The sequence below is a fragment of the Pleurodeles waltl genome, chromosome 1_1 (assembly GCF_031143425.1).
Source record: "Pleurodeles waltl isolate 20211129_DDA chromosome 1_1, aPleWal1.hap1.20221129, whole genome shotgun sequence".
Taxonomy (NCBI): Eukaryota; Metazoa; Chordata; class Amphibia; order Caudata; family Salamandridae; genus Pleurodeles; species Pleurodeles waltl.
This window is the reverse complement of record NC_090436.1, coordinates 445,488,411-445,506,822: the sequence shown is the minus strand read 5'-3', so window position 1 is coordinate 445,506,822 and position 18,412 is coordinate 445,488,411. Positions and strand designations below refer to the sequence as shown.

The 18,412-nt window shown below is 42.8% G+C and overlaps 1 protein-coding gene across 1 annotated transcript in view; it reads right to left on the bottom strand.

Annotated features, from left to right (window-relative positions):
* Positions 1 to 18,412, bottom strand: part of RASGRF2 (Ras protein specific guanine nucleotide releasing factor 2) — a 1,901,930-nt gene that overhangs the window by 655,765 nt on the left and 1,227,753 nt on the right. The window contains exon 16 of the mRNA XM_069224559.1: positions 13,250 to 13,378. Within this exon, the coding sequence (XP_069080660.1) occupies positions 13,250 to 13,378 (129 nt within the window). The remainder of the gene's footprint in view (positions 1 to 13,249; positions 13,379 to 18,412) is intronic.

The window sequence follows — 18,412 nt, the reverse complement described above, 5'->3', positions numbered from 1 at the left end:
AACTTTTGGGGGAATGACTAAGAAATTCAATCAAATGACTATTGAAAATCAAAAGAACTAAATCATTTAACTATTTGGGAGTGTGGCTGTCTTCAAAAGGAGAAGCCAAAATGTATCTGAGCCATCTTAAAGAAAAGGCTGGCTTGATTATCAGCAGACTGTAATAGGGGCAACACTTCTACCTGAGATCAATTATGTCCATGAAGCCTTCCCATGGCAATTTACCAAAATAACAGAAAAAAATCAACTTAAAACATACTAAAGGGTCTTCATGATACCCCAAAACACTAGAGGCTGTATGATCAGACTGGAATTTGGCTTGGAGGGACAGACGTGGGCCAATATGGGTGCCTTCCTAAAGTATTACTATAGGATCATAAAGACTTTGCCCAAAAACCTGAAAGCAGCTCTCCATCACATTTGTGACTTAAAGAAGAGCCCTTGGACTACATATCTAAAACAAACACTTGACACTCTCCAAAAAGACAACTGTGTGCTGAATAAACTTCTACTCTCACATTCAGCTCTCAAAGCTATTCTGAAAAAAAGAAACAGGTAAGATCTTTGTCGAAGTTAAGCAATTTGGCCAAATTGAGGAGCACTCTGGTGCTAAAAGCAGTGGCAATATCCTACGCTAACAAACACCCACACTGCCTGAGCCCTCTACTGCATCTTCAGTACTCATTTGGAAAAAGCTTGTCTTAAACAAATCATGGCTGCAAGGCTGATGCATCTCCAAATTAAAGAACTTAACCCCAAATGGCCCATCATTTCCAATATTGCTAACTGAAGGCTTTGAGGATACAAATTTGAGTCTTTTAATCATTTGTTATGCTGCTGCCCAGCACTGCTGCATACACGGTGCACCTTGCCAAAACTACTTTTCTTAACACACGAAGTAAGAACTTGCAATGAGGCTTGGAATTTTGACTTTACTACTATGGAGCCAACAGAACTGGCCAAATTTGGCAACTTAATCAGCCTCACACAAGAACTCCTTAAGGAACCTTATACACCCAGGTAGAGCCTGCCTAAAAGAGACAAATTCTACCTCAGCAAGCCTTTGTTGGCAAGCGGACAGTTTTTAGTACCCAAGCAACATCCATACATTATACCCCACAGACGTCCAATTGTTCCTTACTTAAGATCTCTTATTGCCCCTTTTGCATTTTAACAACAAGCTCTTCATCAGACAATTGTATTTTTTAAGCATTCTAGCTACTTTTGGCATCTTTATACTTTTATAATTTTGTATGAATGCTCATAGTCGCTGTTATATAATTGTAGTTTTTTTTTTTTTTTGGCACACTTTATGGCTTTTCTAGCCATTGCCTAGCACTTTATTCACTTGCTGCTATGACCATAGGTGCCTTCTAGAGCATGAAAGCATCCTATTTATTGCTGTGCACTTAATACATTTGCTGCTACATCTTCTGTCTACTTCTAGAGCATGCAAAACAAAGAGAGGGTGAAACAAGAAAGAGTTGAATGGCGCTCAAACTCACAAAATACACTTCCCATATCATAAATAAACGGTGCCCAACACTAGGGTTACAACCTCAAGAGACCCCAATGATAACTCCAAAAGGTTATCCAAAAATAACAAAAAGTGATGGCACACGTTAATATCAAAGAGTAAACGTGATTACATAATGCAAATCAGAGTAAAGTCCAAATTATGTTCATTTCCAGATTAAAAGAACATTTATTTCCCATGAATTGTTAAGATCCAAATAATTTCTGCATCTGCATACTCCAAATGAAAATGTATTCCTGTTTTTACAATGTATTCACAGATCCAATGATTCCAAAAAGTTTTCAGATTCCACTTGTGATTCAATAGAATTCCATACTGACAAATCTCAAAAGAATTCTTAGGATATTCACTTGCTTGTCAACACGTGTTTCATCCAGGGAGTGCCCCAGGACTTCTTCAGGACCTCCTTAAATTTCCAAATATCGGTAATTGAATCCTAATTTGAAAATTACAACACTCATCCGTTATTCTTTCCCAATTTAACACAGCTATTTAGCTCTGTCCCAATATTTAGTCTCACAAGTGTTGCGAACAGCGTATCCTTTGTAACTTTCTGAAATACTACATATGCCTGAAAAACCGTGCGCAGCGAGTACGGCAACATCCAAATAAACCTTCTAGAGCATGAATGCAACTTTAATGACATCTCTTAATGTTCTGTTTAAGCACTTTACATCTTTGTGAGCATGTGTGTGATTGTAGCTATAGACCAAGGTCTTTGTTTTTTTTTAGTGTACTCGATGGGTCTTTTAAGACACTTATAATGCCTTATTCAAGGTACTTGCTTTGTCTAGCCTATATATTTGTATCTTTTTCTTTCTGTATATCTTGTAAAGATCTTAACTAATCATACAATAAAATATAAATGACAAGTGATACTGTCTCAGGAACGTCTTGACACATTGATGTCTGCATTGCTGCATTGGGGCATTGGCCTCTGGAAACCTTTTATAATAATAATTTAACATCATGAGCAAATCGGTGACCAAAGAGATAGGGACAGCAGTAGTGTCCCCTTGAGCACAATGCTGTTCCTCATCAGGCTCCTCATATGGCTAATGTTCTTGAAAGGTGTCATACTCCTGAGCCGATTCCCTGCCTCTGTTACAAAAAGAAAATTCAGCTTCCAGATATGTAGAAGGACCTTGGTCGGCATCTTCATCCTCAGTTTCTTGGCAATTTACATTTACCTGAAAAGGGCTGAATGCTGGCCCAAAGAGACTTTCTACTTCTGATTCCTGCATCTCTAGCAAGCATACTGTAGGAAAAGGTGAAGCCTCTGAAAAGTCTTGTGGCATAGGTGCAGGTATACCCTTGTCCAAAAGTATCTTTTACTGCCATCAATGGGGTTGTTGACGGTGCCCTCAACCGGCTCATCAACAACGTAGCCCTGGATAGAATTCTCTTCAACAGAAGGACACAGTACGTATTTGAGGGTGTCGACAGAGCTACTGTCGTAATCCGTGCAAACAGTGACTTTCTTGACGACAATGCCGTCATCTGTGTCTTCGTCAACGATGAATATGCGGTTGTCGTCAACTAGGTATCACCATGGTCACCAGAACAGAAAGGGATCCTTGGGACACTGCCATCATCCCCAAAGAAGCAATCACCAATGGGATGATTATCATTGACAAATCCATCAATGGACGTATTTTCTTCGTCAATGGCTCCTTGAATGGAGTAATACGAGCAGATGGAGTTGAGGAGGTAGATGTTATGTGAGAGGGAGAAGGTCCAGCAAGTTCATTGCTATTCGACCTCTCAACACTGCCCTCCCTACTGTGGGATATAGCCCTCTTTGAATCCTTGTCAGATGGGGAGGAGCCCTCGCGTTTTCACTTCTCTGAGGAAGAATGTCCTTTTTCTTTAACTTCAGACTCAGTTTTTTTCTGGAGCCAAAGAAGCCTCACGATCTTTGAGGGTCTTCATTGAGAAAGTGTGACAATTATTGCATTCCTTAGGTTTGTAATGAGGGTAAAGGCTGTACACACATTCCTTGTGGGGGTTCACGGAGAAGAGTCTTGATTTCCCACAGGATTTCTAAGGCCTGAAAATACTTTTTTTGGATTCCTCAGACATGGTCGAAAAAGGAAAAAAATACCACTAAACTGTACATCAGATGTTGTCTGGAGGTGTGAAAGGCGATTGGAGAGCTCTGAAGGGCACCCACTGGAAGGTGAAAAAAGGGATAACAAGGACATCCACAGAAATCCTGGTGCAGGAGGATGCAGTAACTCACTTCACCTACTTACAGGGGGATCTCAGTCCCTCTTTGAAATACAGGCCAGTTGCCACCTGCATCGTGAAAAGTGGCTCAGCAGCTTCAAACAGCGGTCCACCTTTGACTAAAGTACTGCCGCCAGGGAAGGCATGTGTTTGCTGCTGTGCCGGGGACAGCACATTTAGGCGGTCATTCCTACCCTGGCGGTCCGAGACCGCCAGGGTAGGGTACCGCGGATGCACCGCCAACAGGCTGGCAGTGCATCCAGGGCAATTCTGACCGCGGCGGTACAGCCGCAGTCAGAAACGGAAAACCGGCGGTGTACCGCCGGTTTTCCGCTGCCATGGGGATTCCGACCCCCATACTGCCATCCTGTTCCTGGCGGTTTTGGCCGCCAGGAACAGGATGGCGGTATGGGGTGTCGTGGGGCCCCTGGGGGCCCCTGCAGTGCCCATGCCAATGGCATGGGCACTGCAGGGGCCCCCGTAAGAGGGCCCCACCATGATTTTCAGTGTCTGCTATGCAGACACTGAAAATCGCGACGGGTGCTACTGCACCCGTCGCACGCCTTCAACTCCGCCGGCTCCAGTCGGAGCCGGCTTCCTCGTTGAAGGCGCTTTCCCGCTGGGCTGGCGGGCGGCCTTCTGGCGGTCACCCGCCAGCCCAGCGGGAAAGCCAGAATCACCGCGGCGGTCTTCTGACCGCGCAGCGGTGTTCTGGCGGGGGTACTTTGGCGGGCGGCCTCCGCCGCCTGCCAAAGTAGGAATGACCCCCTTAATGTATTAGGGTGCACTGTCCAAGACTGCTACCAGTGTACCCAGTTAAAGGTGCACAGCAGCACAGACCAGGGCAGTTCGCACTGGCATCCTCAGATTTGCAGACCAAGACAATACATGTAAGTGGAATTCCAGTACTAGCAAAATATCAATCTTGTGTGCAATAATGTTATTGTTCACATTTACTAACGAATATGTGGGTTGCAAAGGAAAGCAGTTTAGTGTTGTGCACGCAGACCTTCGCAATGGTAAGTAAACAGACAGCATCTTTGGAATTGCGTTGCATCATGTGAGAGTCCATGCAAAAAATTGCTAATGTGGGCCTAAGTCTTGGTTTAGAAGATGAGAATATTATTCTTGCCTAATTTTCCTGAAGCCATTGGATATAATGCAAATCTGATTTAACCAGACTCCAATCGTATGTCCACCTTCAGTAGGAGGAGAGTTTTTTCATTGTGAGCTTCAAAAAGTCCGATGGAAATCGTTGCTTACTTTCCATCCAACCATACACAGTAATTTCCTCAGTTGCGCTTTATCAGGGACATTTGCAATTTATCTGTCTATTCTTTTATTGAGATTTCGCCATTCAAGCCAATTTGTACTTCTGTTTAGTGAGTGAAAGCCTCGAGATCTTCATGGGATGGGAACACCTATGGAATATCCGTACATTCTATGCAACAGCTTTTTGTAAACAGTGGTTCAACTTTCAAATATTTTAATAAATATTAGAGATGACCCAACATTTCACAGATGTCAGTATTTGAAATTTCAAATTAAACACCGGAGATAAAATATAGAAGACTTAGTTATGGTTTCAAATCAGTTTACAGTGAAACCTTTTCTAGAGCTCAAATGTAATACAGAAAAAGCAATTTAAGACACACAGGGTAGGATTAAACAATTAACAGGAGATACAAACCACCTTTAAAGAACGATACTTGTTAGTGTTGGTGAAATACCCTAATACGAGTTTTGAGTAAGAAATGAAGGGCTCAGGTCGGAAGCAAAGTCAATTGACTTTAATTTGAAGAGATAAACAAACGAGTATCTACCACCCCACATACAGGGTACACACAAAGGACTGAAGCAGGAAACTATTATAATGGAAGCAAAGAACACGAGGTTGTTTATTTCCTCGCTCAGAATGGAGAAGCAACACTTGTCTGCCCTATATATTCTTTCAAGCTTTCCTAGAAGCAGGGGAGTCACGATAAGACACCTTATCTCTTTATCTCCTACATCTCAAAAACTAAGAGATCAATCAATTGTGATGAATTTACTGAACGTAATCTCTGTACAGACAGGAAAGTGACATTATTCTCTTTAACTCCTAGATCTTAAGAACTGAGCGATCAGTCAACCATTATAAATTTACTGAACGTAATCTCTGTACAGACAGGAAAGGGGCATTATTCACTGCATGCAGACTAGATAGCATTGTAAGTAGAGCTCATGCAGCATAGCGAAAATATGTTCATGAACAGTGAGTTACAAGCACATTATAAAATGAGAGAGGAGGAGGCAATGTATCTAATTCAATAGATGTGTAGCAGGGTCAACATGTTCTAGGTTAAATGTTTACAGGATTGTGATATACACATTAAATATGCAACCCAGATTAACTAATGTGCCTCACAATAATAATTGTTTGACCTACAGTTCTGGTACACGCAGGCCATAGGATTTGATATCTTAAAGTAAGAAACAGATTGTGTAATGAGACCTTTGTGTCCTTTTACTAAGGAGGGGGTCATCTAACACGGTGTGCACAAAGTACTGATACTGGTAGGCGGGGTAGGAAGTTCTGACTCATCTTGTGTTCCTTTTCGGATAACTAAGGTGGGAGTTAGAGTTATTAAATGTGGATGTGAATCTACACTTCATTGTTCCAGGCTCATCAATATAAATTACCGTTACTCTTTCAACTGTGATGAAATATGCATTGGCACTGGTCTCCCAGCACTCGGAGAAATTTAGAAAGTTTTTCATGCCATTTTGGACACTAAAACGTTGCTGGAAGCGAAAATCAAAGCTGTATCGCTGGACATGAATTTGCAGAAAGAGGACCATGTGGACTATGTGGAATTCACACTGACCTCTCTGGGCTCCACTGTGGTTGAACTACAGGCCACGTTGCACACCATGAAGGAAGGTGTAGCCTCTTTTGCACCGCTGGGCGGAGGATGCAGAGGGGCCTCTCATGGTGCAACAACATTTGTTTTCTGGGATTTCCGTAATGGTCAGAACATCGGAGTGCTGTGCTCTTCCTAAAGGACTGGCTGATGGCCACCATGCTGGAGAACAAACCCCCAAGCTGTTCTCTGTGGAGAGAGCTCATCGCGTCCCCGGTCATCCACCTCCTTCTGGAGCTCGTCGCAGTCCACTCATGGCTTGCTTTTTTAACTATCGTTATCGAGACCTTATATTGCAGCGTTTTCACACAAAGAGCCCCTGGCGCTGTGAGAACACAGAAACATCAGCATATCTGGACTTTATGAGTGAGGTGCAGTGCCTCCGGGGCTCCTACATGAATGTGAAACAACATCTGTGGGTGCTGCAACTTTGCTATGCTCTTCTGTTCCCTGTGAAGCTTAAGGTTATGGATGACAAGTTTTCCCACATCTTCTCTGCACCTGAGGATGTCTGGACCTGGCTCCGCGCAAAATACCTCACGGCACAACCAAGAATGGTGTTTTCTGTGACTGAAACGTCATAAGGGCAGGGCAGCGCAGATGCAGCCTACCCCGGACCAGGTGGTCACAGAACAGGCCCAGGTGAAGGACCCAGTCTCCCTGTACAGCACAAACCTTTTCACAGTTTTGCACTTTGAGCTGGTTTTGGACTCTGGATCAGACACAGATGCCTCTGAGACTTCCACCAGGTGCAGCACACCTGATCCTAAAATCACACCTCAATTCGCCAACGATCTACTGTGACCCTCCTCTCACAATGGGTCCCTCACCTCCATGGGCAGTTGGCATATCACAACTGCCCTGGGACCTCTGTGATGGGCTCAGGTGATGGAAACCAGTCCTAATTGCTGCATCACATCCGCCAGTGCTTCAATAAGGACGTGTTGGATTGTGTTTCTTCATTGTTTTGTTTTTGGTTAACAGTTGGGGACCTTTGGACAGGGGCGCACAAGTCCACTGTCCTGGGAAGGATGCAGCCATTTCGACTCACTGCTGTTCAGGTACGCATTGTTGTTTAGTTGGAGTTTCTAAAGGGTCCTCTGCTTACACATGTTCTCAGTGGGCACCCTACCTGGCTGTGCGAGCCTTCTTCTGATGTGGATCACTACCACTGGGGGACACAGAGAGGCACCATATCCTTCATTACAAATCCCATTTCCAGTTCGCACGATGGGGACCACAGCTGACACTCACATTCCATGTAGAAGCATGTTTTATTTTATGTGGAATCCACCTTGACTGTTTCAAGTTTATGATATTCAATGATGACAACCCCCTGCAAAGTGTGTTTAGAATTGGGATTCTGCAGATAAACTAGTGTACCCAGACAAATAGATTGTAATGCAAGGCTTGCTTAAAAGAGACACCTCACTCAATGTGCATTGTTTCATTCGCCCAACAACAGATATACACCTTATGTCCACATAGGTCTAGATAGGGGTTGTGAAGAAATGTTTTGTTGATGCCTTGGTAAGTCCCAACCATTTGAGTAATGTAAGGATCATGCTTGTGTTCATCTTGTACCATGCTGCCATCACGAAATGTTGTTTTACTGTGATTGGTTAGATGCTTAATGTTTGTGTAACTCCCTGCATCTTCTGACCAACATCACACCATGTGTTTGTTCATAGTGATGAAGAAATCACTGTTTTCTGTAGTATGATTAGATGATGTATTTGAATGCCTTTGTGGTTTCATGTATAAAAGTTGTGGCAGATATTCCTCTTATTGGGCAGGTTATGTGTACATGGCCCCATGTATTCATGTATAAAGCTGTCTATGAAATTTGACATTTGCCTAGGTTTATTTAATTCAGCTTCTGTAATATCACAAACTCACATGGAATGTGCATGGTATGGCCACTCCAGCGGAAAGATTCTGCATCTATGCATATCATACACACCGTCATGTGCACACTGCCATGCTCCAGGAAATGTATCACACATTACCGGAGCTGTAAACAGTCTGCACAAAGTGGAGGGGGCAGGTGTACGGCATATCTATGTCAGCTTACTCTTGGACAGTGCTCATCAGGATCACTCAAGAGGCCCCATTTGTTGTGGGTGCTCACAGGGTGGCCACTTGTGTTTGCACCACACAACACTTTCGCAACTCTATCAACACCGACATCTACATGATGTATGGTGGCTTAGGCACCCGTTAGACAGCCAATACTCCTTCTTTTCCCCGGTTCATGATGTGCACACTAGGATCGATCTTTTCCTCTGCATGGAACAGCTGGGCTCCCTGATGACCTATGGGGAGTACTTAGCACACAACCTCTTGGACCATTGCCCCCTATTGATAACCATGTGTTGGGGTAGACAGTGCCCCAATATACCCACCTGGCAGCTGCAAACGGAGGCTCTATCTGACCCCCAGTTTCGAGAGGAGCTAGTGCAGTGCATCAAACACTACTTTGAACTCAACATGGGCACTGCCTCATTCCAGGCTTTAGAGTGGGATGCACACAAGGTTTTCGCATGTGCCCACTGCCTGGTGGCCTCCTGAGGGATATGCTGTTGCTTGCTGGGAGATTTAGTAGCTATTGAGCAAGTACATTTAGTAGCTATCGAGCAACTCCTCTGGAGTTAAGGGTGGCTACTCATACTGCAATGGCTGAGCAACTTTAGCAGCTGCGTAAGCAGAGGGCTGAGGCCGAGGCACTCCTTGGGAAACATGTTTGCAAGAGACACACAGCCCTACTGCATGCTAAGGGGGATTGCTCGGTGAAGCTGTTAACATGGCTTGTGAAGGAGGATCAGTGGTGTGCACTGATTGGGGCACTTTGCCTCGATGATGGCACGCTAATCACTTCGCAGTCAGCCATTAATGCTGCCTTTCGTAAGTATTATTGGGGTGTGTAAGCAGCGACAGGACACCTCCCTCCACACACACCAGAGCGTGTGCATCGATTTTTCCATGACTGACCATTGGTCAAGCTGAACCTGCTACAGACTGAGCTTGATGAGCCCCTGCAGCTAGAAGCAATACGGGCATGTATTTCCCAAATCGCTCGGAACAAGACCCCGGGCAACGACTGTTTGCAGATTAAGTACTATGGCACTTTTCCCACTCAAATCACTCAACATCTGATGGAAATGCTTAATGAGGTCAAAACATTAGGACACCTTCAGGATTCGCTCTATGAGGCCCTGATCGCAGTCCTTCTTAAACCGGGTAAAGATCCACTGGATGTTCAATCTTATCACACTCTTTTTTTATTGAAACTCGACTGCAAGATTTTGGGTAGAGCGCTGGCAAACTACTTGCTCCCTATAATTAATAACCTTTTGCTTGTCGACCAATCAGGATTTATACTGGGGTTAGCACTTACACCAATATCTGACGTTTATTAAGCCTCATACACGTCACTCCCACCGACGCCTTCGGTCAGGTGGCTATGTCGTTATACATCAGGAAAGCATTTGACACCTTGAGCTGGGATTTTCTCCTTCTAACCCTTGACTCCATGGGGTTTGGCCCTGGCTTTTGGGATGGATCTGCACTCTTTATAATAGTCCGACAGCGCGAGTTAAAACTGACCAGCTGATTTCTGACAGCTTTGTTATTCAAAGAGGCACCAGGTAGGGTTGCCTGCTTATCTTTGCCCTTGCGATGGGGCTGCTGGCTTGCCATTTTCGCCAGCGGGTGCATGACTGGGGTATTCCGTAGGTGGGTGTACATCATATCATTTCATCATATGCAGATGATGTCCTGGTCTACCTGCGCGATGTAGAGTCCACCCTCCCAGGCCTCATTCGTTACTTGGATAATTGAGGACATCTCAGGGCTCAGAGTGAACTGGCCTAAATCCTGTTTGTTCCTTCTGGTGCTGTGCCCCTCTACGCATAGGGCTGAGCCTATGGGGACTCGTTTTCAGTGGTGCTATGATACTTTCAAGTACCTGGGAGTTCCGATCTATAATTTGGAGAAGGAAGTCAGAGAGGGCAATGTAGACAAGGCTGTAGGTTCTATCTGCAGGCTTCTGCCTTTCTGCCCCTATCTCCATTGGGTTGAGAGGAAATCTCCAAGATGCTGGTGCTCCCCAGACTACTTTTCACGGTGCTCCCAATATTGCTTCCTAGGAGTTATTTTCGAGAGCTGCGCGGTCTATTGCTCAAACTGATATGGAGTGAGGGTCGCCGGTGAATTGCGCTTGTGACTCTACAATGTCCCCTGACAGAATGTGGTCTAGGTTCACCCAATTTCGATCTCTACTTCACAGCAGTGCAGCTATGGTGGTAGATGGCCTGGCTGCGCATACCCGCTTGCCGCAAGCTGGCATCCACCTGTGAGATCTTGGGAAACCTGAACCTTTACACGTGGCTGTCTGACTCAAAAAGCCACCCCCGTCAGGAGGCGTGCTAGATGACTGTGGTCCGCACCTGTTGGCACAGATTTGTGCATGACTAGGTGCCTCACCGCTCCTACTCATAGGCCATTAGGATTTGGGAATTGCCACATCTTTGGTCCATGATGCAAAGATATGACGCAGCTCCCTGGAGGGAAGCGGGAGTCAAACAACTGGGGAAGCTTTATCAAGGGGGGGCCATCATGTCTTTTCAGGATGTCATGGACATTTACTGAAAAGGAGCTGGTCAGTTTTTAACATTTCATACAATGCAACTGCACAACAAGTGGAATGCTGGGGATGGGGAGCCTCCCGCATCTGCCAAACTGCATGTGCTCCAGACTCATGATAGTATGCGTCGCGCTTTACAACCCTCTATGCATCCCTCACTCCGCTCCACTGGAGTATGCGGTGGGGGTGTGCACCAGATGGGACAGGGAATTGCCACAACCTTTGTCGGATAAGGCATGGTCTTGGGTGCTTCAATTGGTGAAGGAGGTATCTTGTTACCCTCAATTTTGTTTTGCATAATTTAATTATGTTTCCAGCCCTCACCACAGAATGTCCTCATTGTAAATTACTAGCCACCAGGTTTTACAACATGGTCTGGCACACGGTTAAAGCCCTGGTGGCTGAACTTGCAGATCATACCCTTGCACCCACACCCGAATCATGTTTGTTGGGGTTATGTCCCAGTGCGAAAGGTGATAGACACCTTCACAAATTTTTTGACCTTGCCTTTGCCCTATTTAAAAGGCTTTGAGCGATGTCATGAAAGGCACCTGCTCCTTCAGATTTTCAGTGCTGTTTAGCCACACTACTAACATGGACATGAGTGGAAGCCAACACTCTCAAACTCCTTTGCATGCGGGAGGACACCTAAATGGTTTGGGAGTGTTGGGAAACCTTGTTACTTAATGACGAAGCTAAAAATGATGTGCGCCCACCCCAAGTCACATGTGTACAATACGTGAATAGATTTACAGTCACGCAGCTGCTGGTGGCCTCACTGTCCTGGGAGGTGATAGTGTGAAGCGTGGCCTTTGAGCAACACACCGGCTCCCAGACAAAGTGTCATCATTGGGCATATGTCTCACCGCTCTACGTAAATGCCACCGACTCTTGCACATGGGTTCCCTTACTTGCACAGACTGGCTACCCGTCCCGTTTCTACGACACCTTTGTTGGATGACCGACACTGGGAATAGCTGTTCCCTGGCATACCCAAATTGCATGACACAACACATCCCTACCCTATGCAGACTTCACAGTTTCTATTGTTCTAAATAAACGGTTATGTGTTTGCTCATAATGTTCCACAAAATGTTGAGTGTCGACGACTGCATTGCTATATATGCAAGTATTGCTATGCTTGTATTGGCACTTGATGCTATTGTCATATCTTGACTAAAAACTTAATAACACACGTAAAAAAAGAAAAAAATAGCTCAACAGTAAGTCATATCAACACTAATTATAATGAGAACATTCTTTTTATATACTGCTTGTTTTTTCAGTTTGCCTCTTTAGTAGCACTTAAATGACACTTTAAATAAAAAACGATATCAACATATTGTAAAAAAATGTATCACATAGAAAGATGAAAGCCCGTCAGCCTTTTCACGATCTGAGCCTGTGAACTACAGGTTCCCACAGCTATAACAGGGAAGAATTTAATTTGCTGAGACATTTTCCTCCATGGCTTCCTCTGTAAGAGAACGATATGGTGATGCTAACAAACCACATAACCTTAGCGATTAAGTGTCCAAAGATTTGCTTAGACAATGCTGAAAATAAATAAATATCCCCTTATAGGAGAGAGAGGTTGATTTTCTCTTCATGTTTTTGAGGATGTTACACAATAAAACGGTGTGCACGACTGGATATCCAGCTTGGTGCAGATTAACAAACACACAGAAGCATAAAGGACAATGTGCAATAGGCTACTTGAGGAAATAATGTTTGCATCAAATATCACAAATTGCTAATACAATTGTTCATATCATGGAATTGACAAGAACAATTGTAGAATACAATTTTAGCTCACTGTGTATAATGTAGATGGCATAATCATACCACATACTTGCAGAATTATTCCGCAATTCTAGCACATGAAAATTCCAGACGACACAGTCGCAGTTCTTTGTGTTTCGTAGGCGTTCTTACCTCCTGCTTGACGGTATCGCAGGTGTCGTGGAGTGGAAGGAGATCTACAAGGAGACATTTCTGCTGTCTCTGCAGTCTGAGGGCTTTCAGGGACTGCCCTGTCCAAGGACACGGATTCAAGGACGGCAGCTGCAATGGAAACAAGACGGGGAACTGTAGTACCGTATCAGCAGTACTAACAAGGTAACATTCATCACCTTTCCCTCACATTCATCCCCAAATTCGGTCATGTTATGTTTGCCTAAACTTCTTTTGCATGGTGCAGAACGTTTCAACACACCTGGTCGTGACTCTCAATGTCATGCCTTCTCCTTCTTCCCACCTCCCAACCCCTCTTCTCCTCTGGCAGGGCTGATTTGTACTATTCTGATAACAGAGCTGCCTTCTTACAATAAGCTGAGTGTGCCTGTACCCAGTCAGAAGAAGACAGAGTGCATGCAAAGGGCACACATTCACTGCACAGTGATCATCATAGATCTGAAGGAGTTTTTGATGGAATAACAGGTTTCATCTTTACTCGAGAATAGTCAACTTTCATCCTAAAGAGAAATTACTTTGTACCCCATACTCAAGGATAAATACTGCACAGTGAAAAGCAAATTACTTTCTGTCGAAGACATCCTTCAAGAAATGTCTTTAAGTTCTTACCAACCTACCTATAGATCTTCATTATGTGTAGGGCTGAATTCCTAATCAGGACAATAACAGTAGGTCCCAGGAAAATTGAAAAATCTTGAAGGGTACGCCAATTACAAGTCATCTTCATTACTCTGATTATCATTGCTCATCCAAGTACTTACTAATTACAGTGTGTCCACGTCCTCATAGATACAGTTTACCTAGCAAATTTGAAACTAGCCTCCTTATACACCCCTTCTGCCCCTCCCCTTCCCCCCTACCTTCTGCCTCTCCCTCCTTCTTTTGTCCTAAAGGCAGTCAAAACCTCCAGATGTTCCTGAAATCATGGAAGAGATGATGGTCCATATGTAAAGGGACAAGGAAACATAATCAGAGTAATGAAGATCACTGGTAAATAATTTGTGCATTATCTGGTCAACCCACACTCCCCCCGGTACTTTCTAATTGAGGTACACCAGAGAACTAATGTAATACCAAATACAAAGTACCCTTTTGCAAAATAGTATTACAAAAGAAATGCTGGAAAGGACACAAGAGTTACAGAACCAGAAACAACTGAGAAATAACTCCATACTCAGGACCGTGTTGAAACAGACAGTTACACCTGGACAAAACCCCAGTCTGACTGAGCCACACCAAAGAACCAGCAACAAAAGCTCAGAACTACAAGCGCTTGACTGGAACTGAATGGACGGTCTGTATGTGTAAAAAAAAAACTATATTAAAAAATTATAATAAAAAATACACCAGAATTACCACCCTGGCACCTAGTCAAGATAAATTAGGGAACCAATGCCAAATCCTAGATCATATACCAAAAAAACAACATCACCAAGAACGGAAATTCAATTAGACAACAATCATGGAACAATAGTCTCGGAGCCAAAGCTTCACCAAGCAAGTCAGCTCATAGTCCCGCAGGAGATCATCTTCAGTAAAATGAAACTGTGTAGGTGATCTATGAACAAACCAGGCAAGCCACCTGAATGGCCCACAAGTGACACAGTCACACAAATGGTATAATTAGTTAGACAGTCTAACACTCTTCTCAGATGAACCTTGAAGAGGAGTAAAAGGACCAATACTATTCCAAGAATGAAAATAGAAACTAAAAGGTACGATTAGAACCAGTCTACTTATGAACTTTATTGATCATGAACACATAACTGACAAGTTCTGGAAAGAAAAACGTTACAGCCAAAATACACATCAAACAACTCCAAAGCGACTATTATGTAACAAAGTGTGTGCATACTTCCTACACAGATGGTTAAGGTTTTGCACAATAATCACACTTAGTGTAAAAACTCCAAGCCCAGCACGGAGGACTATAGGAAGTCAGACAACTAAGGCTCAATTTATAAGCTCCTGTTTAATTTGCATTGAGGCCTCAACCAAACAGTAAGCCATCTCAATAGAGTTTGAATGTCAAAAACGTTAGATAGTTGGTGAAGTCCCAACTGTTGGTGAACAATATATGAGAGGACACTCTGGTGGACACATAAAAATGGCCTGCAAAATTTGTTTTCAACAATCTGTAGGGGCAAGATGTTCTTTTAACCCCATACATCCCGCCACAATAGACCATCGTCACACATTTGACTGGTGCAGTTTCAGGATTGCCCCCAAAGGTGTCTTGCCCAGCCTTGAGGTAAATCTAGAGACTAAAGTGAGCAATCTCAAGAGAGTGTTTTTCTTACTCATAATTAAGGGGGACCAAGTATAAGTGTTATTGATCACCACGCCTAAATAGGAGAATGAATGAAACGTAGCTAAGTCATGTCCCCTTGTTTGAAATCTCTTTGTTTTTGTAGACTTAGAGCCTACTAACATCACAAAAGAATTTGATGAAATTAGTGGACAAATCCAAATCATATATGAACGCCACAAAGGAATCAACCAGTTTCTGAGGCTTCAACAAGATTCTAAATAACAATATTGTGTCATCCACATATAATAATGCAGGAATAACATGCTCTCCACCTTTCTGCACATGTGACTGTACCGTTTAGTAGTAAATGTGGGAGGGAGAGGAGAGTGACTGAAAAATGTGGAATACTTATTACCAAAGGGGAGTTGTTAAGGGAGGGGTGAAGGGTTAAGGAGGTTTGGGAAGTAGCTATGGAAGGATGTGTACCCATGCACAAAAAAGTAAACCCACTTCTGTTCACAAATGGCCCTTCTAAAGATACTACAGCCAAAAAGGGACCAACAACCGTAATAAATTAGTCCAGCGCCAGCCTGATGGTAGAGGTCTCTTTGTTGTAAGGTATAGTGAAAGCATAATCATTTTAATAAAGTTGGAAATAGTTAGTAAAACATTTATTTTGTGTTAAATGTTATTTCAAATTCATTTTATATATTTATTTCAAATGTAGAACAAAAGAAAAGTGCTACTGTATTAATAACATAATTCTGAATTAAACATTAAATTAAGTATATTAAATTCAAATTATTTTGCTGAAGTTTGAATTAAAAAATACATTCCCACCTAATTTAACGTTTTGCTATGCATTTTCAATTATTAAAAGTGATATATAGATAAATAAAAGTAATTTAATTACATTTTATCAATATTTAATCAAACATTTTTATAATTCAGAAAAGGTTGTTAAAACATTTATAATTACATAATAAATATGTATTAATTTTAGATACTTTTTGAACATTAAATTATATATATTTAATTTTACTTTTAAATATTTTGAATGATTTAATTTAAATTAACATTATTTTCTACAGGTTTTATTTTAATTTCTACTGTCATTTATTTCTATGGCATGGGTGTTGCAGTATCACTGGTTGGCCATGTGTGGTGCTAGACTTACTATGGTTTCTTTTTTGGCAGTAGTAAATTACATTGATAAGTTTGGCTCCACCCTTTTTTCGGAGGGTGGTGGGGAGATGTGCAAGTCTACACTTTTGAGTCACTTTGCACTCTGATATTGTGAATAGCCTGAAGCAGTGAAGTTACTCAAAATTACATATGTAAATTACTCATAAGTGTAAGTTACCTTTGTTAATAACCCCCAGAGTGTTCGGACTCCAATCCAGCAATGAGCATAAGAGAAAACTATAGTGACTCAGTCTTAATGCAAAAGCTCCAGACTGAGGGGTCATCACTTAAAGAAACAGAGTGGCTATAACTTAAAACCATATGCTCCAAGCCTAGCCTGGAGTACCAGAGGAAGCCAAAACATTTGGATTCAAACCCCTCAAGTTACAAGGCTAATTGGGCGCATAAGAGAGAGCAAGGTTGTCCAAGGATTCAACCACATGCTCCTGATTCAACATGTATCAGTCACAGAAACCAAAGGAAATATAAGCCAAAAGTCCATCTTCTCTACCCCGCAGGAAGGTCTACGTAAAACCAAAAGTAACCTATTGCTAAGACCTCAAGCTCAATCCTAGAAGTGGGTTTAATATGAAATCAGACTGACCAAAGATTAATCCACAAACTCCTGACCCAGCAGAGAGCATTCACAGCAACCAAAGTGTTTATAGTCCAACACTTCACCTTCCATGCACAGCAGGAAGTATTAAAGGAAACCAAAGTGACTAGTTTCTAAGACCTGAAGCCCCAAGCACAGCAGGGAACATTCAAAAGAATAATATTGACCACTGATTAATCCACAAACTCCAGAATCAACTGGAGTACTCACAGAAACTAGCATATTGTCTACCATTCCACACTTCATATCCCACAAGGAGTATAAGAGGAACCCAAAGAGTTCGGAGATAACCCATTCCAGCCTCAGGACTAGCACAGAACATAAGAAGAGGCCAGATTGAAAAAGGAAAAAAACACAAATTACATACTCAGAAGTCTGACTAGCTCTGCTCTAAACCCATCCTCCCTACTCAGCAGGGAGAATAAGAAGCCCAAAGTGACCAGACCAAATTCCTACTCCACAAATCCAAGACTACAGAGCATCACTTGCAGAGGTCAGAGTAAATGTTGTCAGGCTCCTCTGATTCCTAACCTACAAGGGAATATAAAACAGGGCAAATCAAACAAAGTCTAACACCCAGCACAGAGAGCAAGGTCAACCATAAACCTAGCAGGGAAAAGAAAAGAACATACCTTTCATAGGTGGACTATATTCAGGTATGTCAGTAAGCTCCACTGCCTAGGGTGAGTGTATGTTGGAGCTGTGAGTATCTAAAAAAGTTTAAGCATCTAAAAAATTGTGGCAGTCTAAATCATATTCCATCTGTAAGTCTGAAAAGGATTTCACTGTATTGTCTGGCATGATATCACCCAGCTTGGAGATGCCAATTGTGTCCCATGGTTTAAAATACAGTAGATCTGAGACCTATTGCAATGGGGGTCCCACACCACAGTGGGGTTTCTTTCCTGAAGCGTTAAATTATCTTAGATTTTAGTGGCAATGAAACATGTTTGTCATCCATGATTACTGGTCTGAACTTGTGATTTTGTTTTTAATCATGCTCCAGGGTCTGGATTAATAAAGAAAAATAAAAAAAACATCTGCAACAGTTCCCTGCACACATTTGTAGCTT